Source organism: Aspergillus lucknowensis (genome assembly GCF_044049455.1).
Source record: "Aspergillus lucknowensis strain CBS 449.75 chromosome Unknown BJX67scaffold_5, whole genome shotgun sequence".
In the NCBI taxonomy this organism is placed as follows: Eukaryota; Fungi; Ascomycota; class Eurotiomycetes; order Eurotiales; family Aspergillaceae; genus Aspergillus; species Aspergillus lucknowensis.
In genome coordinates, this window is record NW_027263549.1 from 448,534 (window position 1) to 461,150 (window position 12,617).

The 12,617-nt window shown below is 51.2% G+C and overlaps 5 protein-coding genes across 5 annotated transcripts; 3 read left to right on the forward strand and 2 right to left on the reverse strand.

Moving 5' to 3' along the window:
• Window positions 1–617: 617 nt before the first annotated feature.
• BJX67DRAFT_245991 (Zn(II)2Cys6 transcription factor) lies at window positions 618–2,619 on the reverse strand. Its single transcript, XM_071026187.1, has 2 exons — window positions 1,376–2,619; window positions 618–1,324 (listed from the first exon to the last, which is right to left on the reverse strand). Exons 1-2 carry the CDS (start codon window positions 2,494–2,496, stop codon window positions 1,018–1,020), a joined length of 1,428 nt encoding a protein of 475 aa, XP_070889699.1. The 5' UTR covers window positions 2,497–2,619; the 3' UTR covers window positions 618–1,017.
• Window positions 2,620–5,654: 3,035 nt separating this feature from the next.
• Window positions 5,655–6,472, reverse strand: BJX67DRAFT_378052 (EXPERA domain-containing protein; the record flags this gene model as incomplete). Its single annotated transcript, XM_071032270.1, has 3 exons — window positions 5,655–5,761; window positions 5,813–6,211; window positions 6,274–6,472. The coding sequence occupies 3 exons, from the start codon at window positions 6,470–6,472 to the stop codon at window positions 5,655–5,657; spliced, it is 705 nt and encodes a 234-aa protein (XP_070889700.1).
• A 221-nt stretch (window positions 6,473–6,693) lies between these two features.
• BJX67DRAFT_246024 (uncharacterized protein) lies at window positions 6,694–8,795 on the forward strand. The gene is made up of 4 exons (XM_071026188.1): window positions 6,694–7,143; window positions 7,190–7,333; window positions 7,381–7,448; window positions 7,504–8,795. The coding sequence occupies exons 1-4, from the start codon at window positions 6,967–6,969 to the stop codon at window positions 8,276–8,278; spliced, it is 1,164 nt and encodes a 387-aa protein (XP_070889701.1). The 5' UTR covers window positions 6,694–6,966; the 3' UTR covers window positions 8,279–8,795.
• Window positions 8,796–9,224: 429 nt separating this feature from the next.
• Window positions 9,225–10,537, forward strand: BJX67DRAFT_378054 (uncharacterized protein; the record flags this gene model as incomplete). The annotated part of the gene is made up of 3 exons (XM_071032271.1): window positions 9,225–9,453; window positions 9,504–9,754; window positions 10,337–10,537. 3 exons carry the CDS (start codon window positions 9,225–9,227, stop codon window positions 10,535–10,537), a joined length of 681 nt encoding a protein of 226 aa, XP_070889702.1.
• Window positions 10,439–12,348, forward strand: BJX67DRAFT_390494 (uncharacterized protein; the record flags this gene model as incomplete). Its single annotated transcript, XM_071034645.1, has 2 exons — window positions 10,439–11,489; window positions 11,521–12,348. The coding sequence occupies exons 1-2, from the start codon at window positions 11,013–11,015 to the stop codon at window positions 12,346–12,348; spliced, it is 1,305 nt and encodes a 434-aa protein (XP_070889703.1). The 5' UTR covers window positions 10,439–11,012.
• Window positions 12,349–12,617: the final 269 nt, after the last annotated feature.

Sequence of the window (12,617 nt, forward strand, 5' to 3'; positions counted from 1 at the left end):
CGAGGAACATTTCAATCAGCCCATTAGGGAAACCTGATGCGGCTATGGACAGTCGAGTGTGACCATTGTCATTCCTAGCCTCCAACTCAGCACCTCTTGCAAGCAGGAGCTTTGCCACAGCTTCGCTTTGACAGAATACCATCCAGTGAAGTGGAGTATTACTCCTGTTGTCGCTTAATTCAAGATCTGCACTGTTGTTGATAAGCACTTCTGCTACTTTAGCGTGCCCATCCTTTGCCGCTTGGGAAAGTAGAGTAGTGCCAGAAATGCTGTCAACACATGTCCAAAATTTGGTTCATCACCATGTTCAAGCAGTAGTTTAACCATTGTTGCATGGACTAATTCTGCTGCATATATTAGAGGCGTTACCCCATCTCTATCTTCATGGCTAGTGGCGGTACTGGATCTAATTAACAGCTTACCAGCGCTCAAATAGTTCCTTTGTGCGGTGACCGAGAGTAAGGTTTGGCCGTTTATCGTGAGACGATTCAGAAGGGTTCTCAATGCAGAATCCAACTTCTGGCCCATTTTAAGGAGAACACCCACGGCTTCCTTGACTTCCATCCTGTACAGCAGCATGCAACAGATGCTCGTGCAGTTCGGTAGAGTCGCCCACAGGCGAGCCAATGCGATTATCCTCTTCAAGGAGCTTCGCACAATTCTTCTCCGCGAGGATGTAGATTCGATCTGCGGATGGCTTGTACCGGCGTATTCCGATCAGTATTGTGAGCGTGGGTGAGAGAACGAAGGGAAAGTCAGGGAAAACCGGGCGAAGGCTGAGTTGCGAGTGCAGCGTCGGGCGCAGCACTGCCCTTTCCTAAACGGGAGCCGGATTCACCAGCTGACCAATGTTGGAACTGCAGAGACGTTTTGAGTCGGCATCCAAGGAACAAAGTGCATCCCGTTAGTGTGTCTGGTTTCGGGGTATGGAGGAACGAATACGGACCCAACATGAATGTGTACATCCATGAGGACCTGCAAATACCAACAAATTCGTAAGGACATTCCACATGAAATCTATTGTTGCGGCGAATCCGCCTCGTCCATGCACAAGTCGTCAAACGTGGCTGCTCGATTCTTCAGCCTTGTCGCCGCCTGCTCTTCACGAGGCTGATGGCGGACAGCATTGTCGAGCTCTATTGTGCGTCGGGCAAATTGGAGTGCAAGCTTCGAATCCCAGATCCCTTCACGACGATTGCCGATCGATAGAAGGTACAATGCTTTCTCCTGGACGTCGGGATCACGCGAACATGTTGCGGTAAGGACGAGAGGGGGGACGACTCCAAGAGAGAAGGTGAAGGTTCGTTTTCGAGAGGAATCGTTTCTGTAACATTAGTTTTTTCCCGCCTCTAACCCTTGGAATGGCGAGTCTTACTGGGAGCAGCGAGCAAGATATCCCTCAGCAAGAGATACTATCTTGGCAAAATTATCGTTATGAGGACTCCACGCGTCCGCAGGGTCCCATGTATTTGCCGTCAAAAGCATGGGCGAGAGAAGGAACCAGATGCGTAACACATCAGAATCTTGGCCATATTCTCCTTCCGATGATAGACTAGATGCGTGCGGATCTCGAGTAAACCTGTTATACAGCTCCTTCATATTTTCCTTCACATTATTCTGCGGCGTGGTTATCGCCGGAGCTGGTGCCTGTCCCTTCGCTACGGCTCCTGCTGCGACGAGCATGCCGTGCAGAATATGGTTCCACAGGCTATTCAGCGCGTCATGCACATCATCCTCTGGTGAGAGGTCCCCCGCGACCGCCTGGAAGCTGTCCAGCGGCGATGCCATACTCAAGCAGCTCCCTCTCATCTCTATGATTTGATTATCGAGCCTTGTAAACAGCGATCTCATGGTGCGCTTCGGAACGACGAATCCCGTGCTCGGTTCATTCTCGTACTCTCGCAGCAGGTTTAGTCCGGAGCGCATATGGATGATCGCGGAGGGCGTCGAGCCACGAAGACATTCGAAACAAGCGAAAAAGATGCAGGAGATCAGAATTATATCTGGCGAAGTCGTTCCTTTTCCCCGCGCGTTGAGAATTACCCGATCCCGCAGCAGTCGCAACGCCTTTCCGTACTGCTGCATCGCAAACTGCGACAAAGGACTCCAGGTTCCAATGGCAGAGGAATCGTCATACTCGTAGACCTGCTGCATCGCGCCTAAGGCGATTACGGCGTGGGCAAGAACATCCTCCTGATGGGCGGCCTGCAGGACCGGCTGCGTAAAGTGCATCGGAAACCGGGAGCGCATTCGCGCAAGGAAAAATTCAAGAGAGTGCTTCTCAGCCTCCGTTGCAGCGAATGAAGCTTTCGGAGTGTAAATGACGATGCGAAGATCGGACTTGCCATCCGGCGAGGCACTGGCGTATGCGCACTCCCGTTTGGAGCGGGTGCAGTTTCGACAGTTAGGCTTCGCCTCGTCGCATTTTATTCGCCGGGCTCTGGTTTCAACCAGCTTTTGAGTTACGTGACACGGAAGTAGGGGAAATGAATGCATACTTGCAAACCAGACATCCCGAGCGGACCTTTGTTGTGCCTATTCGGATTTGTTTCTGCTTTTCCATGGCGCAGGACGGCGTTGGCGAGATAACCATCGGACTTGGGGATCCAGCCAGAGCATTCCATCATGCCCTAGTTTATTATATCATAATCTACCCCGAGCCGAAACCCACTCGGCACCGGAGCTACGAACCCCGTTCCTTGTCAATGGTCCGACAAGGCGATTTCTCCACACAGTACTTCTTCCATTGAGCAGGAAACCCTGGAATAATTCTTTTTAATTCTCCGAGTTTTGGGTATCCGGAGTTGCAAGACGCATCTAGAGAATTTTTTTTCCTATTTGAACTTTAGCTCTGCTTTGTGACTCCTTCAAAGTCCTACCGGAAGAGCTCCGGTTGAGACGGAGTAGTCCACGGGCTAATCCAGAACGTGGACATTTATTTCTAAGTTCGAGCTTGGTGAATGGCGTTGGGAAATGGACCAATTAGCCAGGCAACTATTGTTGGAAGTTTCCATGATTCACCAGCGGATTCATATTCCACAATGGTACACAGGCTTGGAATTGTTGTTGCTTCCAAGTTGGGCCGTGAAGCTTCCAAACCACCGAGCCTATAAAGACCACCCTCTGCACCTGAAATTGCTCACTACCTTCTCCTCTTCTACGCAAAACTCCACCTTCTGCTGCTGCTCACATTCCCCCGACTCTAATCCCATCACGCTGCGTTACACCATCTTCCCAACTTCGAAATACCCCCAAGAGGGCTTCAGTAATCATGCAACTCCCCCTTGTTTGCCCCATCAACCTTTGCGGAGGTGAGCTATGCCTCCGGTGAATTTTCGACTCAGAAACCAGACGGTTCTTCGAGTCAAAGCACACGCTCCCGCCGATCAAACCGATCATCCTCGGGCGGAAGCCCTGTTCAAGCCAGGGAAGGGTTTATTGAGGAGGACCTCTGCGCCGGCGGTCCCCAGCTATGCGAGGCTCCCTGTCAGACGCTCCGAGAAGTGCCGGGTACAATGGCGCAGTTTCACGCGCTATCAAACCCTGCAAATCGGTACGCGGAGCAGATTTGCGGTGTGGCTAAGCAAGAGGACCTCTCCATTTTGGAGCTTGTATACTGTGGCCGCCGTCCTCCGTATGCTCCCGAGCAACTCCCGAGCAAGCCCTTGTGCTCGGTTCTACTGTTTGCCCATCGGCGTCATCCCTCCGAGAGGGGCTGGATCAACATAGCGAGGAAGATTCTTGCTCACCTCGCCGGATGTGGAATAACTCGCATCACCGTTTGAGATCGTGGATCCTAAGTTTGACCAGAGACCGCGCCTTTTCCCCTGTCTCGCCACTGATGCGATTTATGACGTTTGGCCAACCATCGGCCCAGCCATAATTCGAGCTATAAGTTTAACAGGAATCCGTACGGTTGGCTGTTACCGTCTGGGCGTGAGCGAAAATCAACAGGAGTGCCCGGTCAACGTTGTGGTTGGGTAGACCGGCATGCACAGAGAGATTGGGACTCGTTGAGAGAGGAAATCATAGTGATTCTCGGCGACAATGCTGCAGCTGATGCAACAATGTTCGAAGACCGGCGGCCGACAGACGAGATACGACAGTTCATTCACATTTATGGGATATCGCCTTACGGCCTGCCAACTGTGGGGGTATTGATTCGGCTGGACTGAATTCGAGTTGAAATGGGCAATGGGAAGAAAACTTCAGCTTCCGATACCTTTTCCGACGAGATAGTCCCAGCATTTAACTTGAGCCGCCACAGGCTTCGGGAAGGCCACGGCACCTTTGGTGGCTGGGTGGAAATTTGCAGTCACGCTGACGGTTGCTCTGACATGCTGTCATGGTGTGTTTGCCCCAGAGACGGAGTTTTCAGGCCGGCATATTCCAAGGATGTGATTTCTTCGATCTAAGAAGATAGGAGGGGCCAATTCACTGACTTTGGCCTAGGCTTATGGAAGCAAAATGGAGTGCCAGCAGGTGACAAGGATGCTGCAAGCTTTCTCAAAGTTGATGTCCCTAACCGCAGCGTACTGAAGAACGAAATCGACAGCCTGGGCGACCAGATCGAAGAATACAAAGGTTTCAGTGTCTATGGCGAAGTTGAGGGCCTTAAACAAAGGGGTGAATTTATACGCCCTGACATGGAGAGAGAATGGGAAACCCTAAAATCGAGCATTTCCATTATAGAAGGACAAAGGCACCACCTTAAAAAAACATATACCGTCAGATGAAGTACGTCTTTGACACGGTTTTCGGCGCCTCTGGCCTGAAGACCAGGCTCCTGCAAACGGCATCGTCATTAAATCCATATTGGCTGCCGTCAAGCCCCGACTGGGCCTTGGCCAAGCCTGGCCGTGAGGGTCCCTCAGCACCCAACAACAAAGTAAGTTACCTGCCCTGCAGAATCAGCGAGAAACAATTAACTGATACACTACTGCCTCGCAGCTTCCCGAGTATAAATTTCTCGTCTTATTGCCAATGAACTTCACAGATTTGACTCTAACAAACTCACACCAGGTGCAAGTCTTTTCAAGATAGGGCTACACGACCGGCCTCACTGAGGGGGTTTACGGAGGCCTGAAAGAGTGCAGAGTTGCAACTGAGGTTATCAACGGGCAGCCAGTCTATGTTATCGCCTGGGAGCATACAATTTTGGCTTGTAAGGCGATAGACTTTGTTGCACAAGCGCGGGATTCCGGTTCCCTTGACTTTAACGGGTTAGGCAATGTTGTGGGACGAGGTCCTCTTCGGTGTTTCTGAAGTGAATGACCGTGGTCTCTTTACTCACAGTGCGGATTTGGTGGATGATATCAAAGTCACTATTGGAGCAAGTGAAGTTCGACTCTAGAGACGGGAGAGCGGATACTGCTCTATTTTAAACCAACGCCTCCCACCCCAGGGCCTCTCCAAACCTGGGCCCCGTTGAGTGCCACCCCTTTACCAATAGGAGAAGTCTTGATGTCTCGCAACTTCAACGTCGGTCGCAAGGGATACCAAACCTTATATTTACACGAAACCAACGGGCAGACAGAGGCTTCGCTGCGAGGCCACGCCGTCCAGATATCGAGAGACCAGGTACGAGCGCAAGAGCGAGGACGAACAAGTATATAAAGAACGGATAGTGAGAGGGGGAAATGGGGCCGATAAATCTAGAGAGACTTTTTCAATAACCCATTCGTCCCATTCGTGACAGTCCCTACTCTCTTCACCTCCGCAAAGGCCTTCCCAGTCGCCCTCACGCTGTCAAAGATAAGCACTGTACTCGATTAGTACCCCATCTACCCCAAGTCTTCGACCAAAGACTCACGTAGGGGTATAACAATCCAAAACGCATTCAAGAACACAAAGTACCCATAAAAGTAATATGTCTCTGGCCGCGAAAACTCCACCCCGTGAACCAAAAACTCAAATGCACAAGTCCCGTAGTAGAGAACGTTCCCGTACAGTTGCCCCAGGGAGATTATAAGCTGAAGCGGGTGCCGAAACGGATTTCCGCTCGTGATGAAGTACGCGAGAAGGAAAGATAGAGGGCCCCAGCAAACTGCAGTGACGGTCTCCATACACATGACAAAGGAGTTGTTTGTGAGATAGCGGGAGTCCGACTTGGAGTATTCTTTCCAGAGCTGCGCGAGGACGGTGTGTTTCCCTGCTAAATCGGAGAAATTCGCTGCGTAGTAGCCCTCAAGGATGAAGTGGATAGAACCGCCTAGATATTCTCGAAAGCTTAGTTTTGCACGGGGCTCAGGTTGCTTTGATCGGAGGGCGTACACAGCGCAAACCAGAAGACTTTCGACAGCTCGCGGTTGGAGATGTGAGGATTCGTGCGCGTCGCGACGGATATTGTCACGGCAAAGACGAGGATGCAGGCGACGGCGAAGATGGCGAGAAGGGTCAGGGTTGACCATCCGTTGGGTGCATAGTGAGGAATCTCTACGCCCAGGGGGTAGTAGGAGTGGGATGGGGTCATTGTGACGATGAAAAATAAGACAGCAGAGACTGCCAGTGGTATGCGAACGGGTATTGTGTTGTGCTGCACATCCTCATGTTTTGTATTCTCTCTCGGTGGTCTCCTTTGGAACAAAAAGCTCAGATGATACGATTCGGAAGCCGGGGTTCCGCACTGTGAATGATTAGGCAACACTATATCTTAGCTCGTGCAGTCGTGGAGTCGATCACCGTTTGGAAGCCGTCATGTCGATTTCTCCCCGGAACTCGACCCCTTGGTGGTTCCAGCAAAGATTAGGTTCGGGGGCCGCGGCGTCCAGACGGGAAACAAGGGGTCCAATCAGCTGTGCACGATTTGCAGGGCGCCAAACAGTCAAATCATCATCGGAGCTTCCAGGCCCTGGCCAGTTAGTACTTTTGCTGTTTAGATAATCTCAGAAATGATCCTCACGCCCACGACTTCATGTCCCGAGGTCAACATCCCAAATATGTCGACCTCTCTGACAGCCAGACAAAATGGCTTTTTCAACGGCTCAAAGAGGAGTTGCTCGGTTGTTGCTCTATGCGGTTGGCGTTATCACCATCATCAGCTTCGTCTTCTGGTCGCCTATCCCTTTCGCTCCGCAAACAACTTTCCAGGGCTCAGCAGGCGCTTCCGACCAGCTTCATCTTATCGCCAACGGAACTCTGGGTGTAACTTATTCTCTCCGTACAAATTGAATGTCACTAACACGAGCAGGTCCAGAAGATTTTCGCCATCAGCATTCCCAGTCGACTCGATAAGCGCGACAACATTGTCTTGGGTTCATCACTCAGCGACTTCCATGTTGAGTTCATCGATGGAATAACGCCCGATGAGATAAATCCAAAGACGTATCCCTATGTTAGTTGCCGGCGCTCCTGCTCCTCCTTCTTTTACTGACTTTCCAGAACTGGAATTACGACCACCGCCCAGTTGAGTATGCGGCTCGACGCGCACATGTCAATGGAATGCAACAGTACGTCTTGCTCTGGTGTAAAAAAAAAAAGATTTTCGTTTCTAATTCCTATCAGGATTGTCAACGAAAGGTTAGGAAGCGCAATCATTATGGAAGATGACGCCGACTGGGACGTGGCGATCAAGTCTCAGTTACAGAGCTTTGCAATTGCTGTCCGGGCGCTTCAAGGGACAGAGAATGCCGCATCAGAATCACCATACGGCCATGACTGGGACATTCTCTGGCTCGGACATTGCGGACTTGAATGCAAATCCGACCTCCCATCCTTTCTAACACCCAATGATCCTACCATCCTCCCACCGCATCATTTCCTACCTTACTGGCGCGATCCGCCACCGCTCAACCGGCCAGATGACTCCCGTCTAACTTGCGCCATTAGTGACGGCGTCTGCTCAATCGTTTATGCCGTGAGCTTCCGTGGCGCTCAACGAATCTTGGCCGCTCTCTCCGTCAATCCGTCCGGCATTGCGGACAAGATCGACATTGGTGCCCAATTCGATGTCTCCTTAGGGCGCTTGTGCGGAAGTGGCTATTTGCGGTGCTTCGCTCCCTACCCGTCTCTTACTGGCGGGTATAGGCCTGCCGCTCCTGCAACAAAGGGCTCCGATATTAATGGTCTTGATGGCGACCCGGAGAAGCCATTCGACGGACCAATCGAAGGCCCGTTCAGCAATGGGGTAATGTATAGCACAATGTTAAATATCAACCGCATCCTGGGCGAGGAAGAAACCGTTCTCGCAAACTGGGATGACGCACCTGTCCCAGAAATCAAACCGGGGAGCATCCCGGTTATAGGAGGGTCTCTACAGGCACCAATAGCGGCGGCATGACAGTACGATATATGGCTTCGTTATATTTTCGCGAGGTATCTTGAGATTTATTTTTGTGCTTTTCATGATTCTAAGCATTGTTTTGGATGACACATATTCGTCAACATGAATACCACCGCCTTCCCCCCTGCTGATTTGCAACCGCGTCCACCATCGTCAGAGCCTGTCTTCGAAGTTTCCTGGTTTATTGTACTGGCAGCCGACCCAAGGGCTGAAGGAGGTGCCTGGCTTTGGAGATGTGAGCCATAATTTCATGACAAACTCCCAACGGCTTCGCCTGAGAAAGGAGCAGAAAGCCCCTTAATTTCACAGACACTCTGATCGCCGAAAGTGCTGCTTCCTGCGGACTTGAGTGTGTTGCCGCAGTCACCCTGCCTCAGCCCGGCGCTCAGCGAAACCCCCTTCGCGCGATCAACAACAAAGACAGAATGATCCTGTGGGGTTTCCAACTTTGCCCGCAGCATTAACTCGTGTCTCTTTATCCTCCAGGAGTCCGCTTCTCTTCCAACTCGACCGCATATCAAATTTGGGAACGGGGTGTTCATCGCTCCCTCAGCGGTACCCGCACCCAAAGCCAACCAACAGCATAGATACTCCGCCTCAGTCTCAAATCATATCAAGCTCTCATAACGTTCGAACCAGTTACCCACTTATTCTCCTGTCAGGGATTTGCATCCTTTAGCTCTTCCAGAGCGCCATGCCTTGCTCTCATCCGCACTAATCACGCTAGCACTTCCACATTCGAAGCCGCCCAGTTCACTCAGTCGCCACGCAAGTGTCGAAGAGAGCGAAACGATGAAAGGAAAAAGAAAGGCAAAAGTACACTTTCCCTTGCGCTTGGTCACAGGACAGCTTTCACGTGTTCTCTGCCGTCCCCTGCAAGCCCTTCCATGGAGACGAGAGCCCACGCTCTTTGCCTTTCCCAGAGGTTGAGAGTTGTCCCACGATGCTGTACCACTTTATTCTGGTTATCTTCACTCTTACAACTTTCGCTCGTGGGGCGGACGACAAAAACCACTTCACCAACCCTACTTCATGGACCGACATTAATCCAGTCTGGAAGCTAGGTGAGGAACAAGTTATCGCCCGGAAGACGACACTCGGCGAATTCAATATCTCCATCCGGCAGCAAAGCCTCATCCAAGAGAGCGCCGCAAGTCAAGGCAATATATACTGTACGCAAAGAGGCCCCGTGTACAAGACTAAAACTGACAAGCAGGCGCAGCGAAAATCCATGCCAGCGACAAAGTCACCAATTTCACCTGGGTCGTCCAACTCTATGGCTTCGATTTGGACCGTTCAAATGTCATCTTCCTCTGGATAAACTATGATACACCAGAGGGTTTTACCTCTGCGTACTTCAATATCACTGAGCTGGATTCGGCAGAAACAGGGGAATATACCCCTCCGAGTCCTTCGCCCACCTCGAATTCAACGGCCTCTCTCACCAACACTCCACCGCCACAAATCCTTCGCGTACTTCTACATTTTGGTATATAGTTGGAGATAAATATATCCAGTTGCGCCCCGCTCGTGTCACCGGGACCATTCATCAGAGAGTATAAAAACCCTCGTCTTACCCGTGTATCAACCGGCCCATACAATGACGACAGACATTCCTCCCGTTGACAGGAGGTATCTCGGCCGAGTCAAGGCCCAATCATCCGCCCACCTTTCTCGGAAGATGATGCCAATTTCGTGGTGCTGATTTGAGGCATCGTCGCGACTTCACTCATATATGGATGCCGGGATATATTCATCATCCCTCTCCACGGCCAGAACAGGTCACTCGTGTCTCTCAGTCTCTGGGCGAGATCATCCAAGACAGACTAGGAAGTTTGCGAGACACTGGGAACGCCACCAGCTGCACACAGCCTCCCAGCCTCACTTGAAAACAACGTCGTGCCTGTACCTGATCCCAACGATGACTACCGAGCTCGCACACCAGCTCAGCGTCTGATATCACGGCTCGTGATATCGATACTTATTTATCCGCCTGACTACCAACCCAAGTAAAGCTCCAACTCTGTGTTCCGTGCATAACTAACAACGAAACAGAAATCTCATAAAATGTACCTGGACACAAAGTACTTGCAGTCGCAACCGCAGATCCACCCTCCGACCGCACTCCCTGCGTACGAATACAACATGGACACCCTAGAGCAGCAGCAGCGGCCGAGAACCCTGCTTCGAAGGTGGGCACAGGTCAAGGAGGAATGGAGGTACGGGTCCAAGTCGTGGGTGTTCAAGTATTATTAGTTGTATACTCTTGTTGGATTTATTGTTGGCGCGGTTATTGGGATTGTGATTCGGTTTGCAACGTGAATGTTTCGTGGTGATGTATTTAGGGCTATGATATTCATATGTCAGTCACTCGTCCACAATCGCAGGTTCCCCGTCGCGCTTGCCTATCTTGCTCGACGCTACGAGGGTCGTTCCTTCCAATGGAGTTGTCGAGAATCGACGAAAAGAGGAAAGAGCTCTCCACGCGCCGCAGGCTGAGGGTGGAACCTTCCAATTCCGCCGTCGTGTCCGGGATAAAGTCCAAGATAGAGAACCCTGGAATGACGTGAGATGTCGTTCCGTCAATTGTGAGAGGCAGGTGGTTTGAGCCTGTGCGACCTCGTCGTTTGGGTCTCATCCGACTGATTCTTACACTCACATCCGGGTTACGGGTCGCTACCTTCGTCTCCCATCACAGAAACTGCCGCAGTCCTCGTCCTTAACGCCAACCATGCGCTTTGAACCTCTCTGTCGAGTCGGCTTCTTATCCTTGGCGCCATTGGCATCCGCGGTTGATCAAGAAGAGGTAATAACACGCGACGTATGCATCCTTGGGGGAGGTGGAAATGGCACCTATGCCGCCATACATCTTATAGGCCGGGGTTATACCGTTGCTCTCGTCGAACACAAAGACCGCTTGGGGGGTCATTCGGAAACGTTATACCTGCCAGATGGTCAGTATATAAACTATGGCGTTCGAGGATATTTCAATACCTCAATCGTAACAGACTTCTTCAACCAGCTGAACGCCAGCTATGAACCTTACCGGCCCGCCTCTGTCGCGTTCGACTATGTCAACTTCCGGACTGGTGCGCGTGCCAGCCCAACTGGAGATGTTCTGAGCCTGACCGAGGCTGTTAGGCTATACCGTGCGGCAGTGCAGCAATTTGATTACCTCTCCACAGGCGCATACGACCTTCCCGACGAGGTTCCGAGTGCTTCTTCGTCCATTCCGAGAGTTCGTGCAGATGTACAGCCTGCAAGGCGCGCTGCATCAGATATTTTCCTGGACTGAACCTGTAGGCAACATTCTTGATGCACCGCTGTTATACGTACTGCAAGACTTCGGCCTCTCGCACTTCGACGGCTTGCTTCATGGCTTGGGAATTTTACCAACGAACGGTACGGACGAGCTCTTCCGCATGGCGGCGCGCCAGATCAACGAAGAGAATATTCTTTATCGATCCATCGTCACTGAAGCGACCCGGGTTTCATCTGGCGTGGAGCTGGTCGTGGAGAGCACCAAAGGAGTACGAAGAGTCGTCCGCGCAAAGAGGCTTCTCATCACTTTCCCACCAACCCCCTCGAACCTCCGCGGCTTTGACCTTCGCGAGGAAGAATATTCCTTGTTCTCGAAATGGATGCATATGAGCTACTATACTGCAGTAGTCACAAACACCAGCATCCCAGATGGCCTTAATCCGTATAATGTAAACCCAACCAACGAGCCCGGTAACCTTCCTCTTCCCCCGTTCGAGTGGATCTTGGACTATCCTGGCATTCCCGGGTATCATCAAACGAGGATCGTAGGTGACGCAGGATTCACGGAGGAAGACGTTAAAAATATGCTGCTGGCCGATATCAAACGCATTGGTGACGCGGGCACCTTTCCAGTGGAGCAGGAACCGACAATCGTAGCCTTTGCAAATCACTCACCTGAGACGCTGATGGCTCCGGTAGATGATATTAGGGAAGGGTTTTACCGGGAGCTGTATGCGTTGCAGGGTCGGTATAACACATACTACACTGGATACACTTTTTGCACGGATTACTCGCCCCTGCTCTGAAACTACACCCTCCATGTTGTCAACATGATGGATCCAGGGAGATCCCCATAGAACCGGATCAAGTCATCCATGTCCTCGAACAAAGAACTCAGTGAAGATAGTTCCAAAACCTTCTGTTCAGAGATTTCCTCTACGCTAATTGGATCCCCTACTCTGAAAGAGGTGAATGCAACGGACTTTATCTCAGTATATCCGAGCTAGATCCTCATAGCCCTTCACAACTTCATAAACAAGGGTTATTGTTTGTGTATTGCATAATCCAGGTTTTT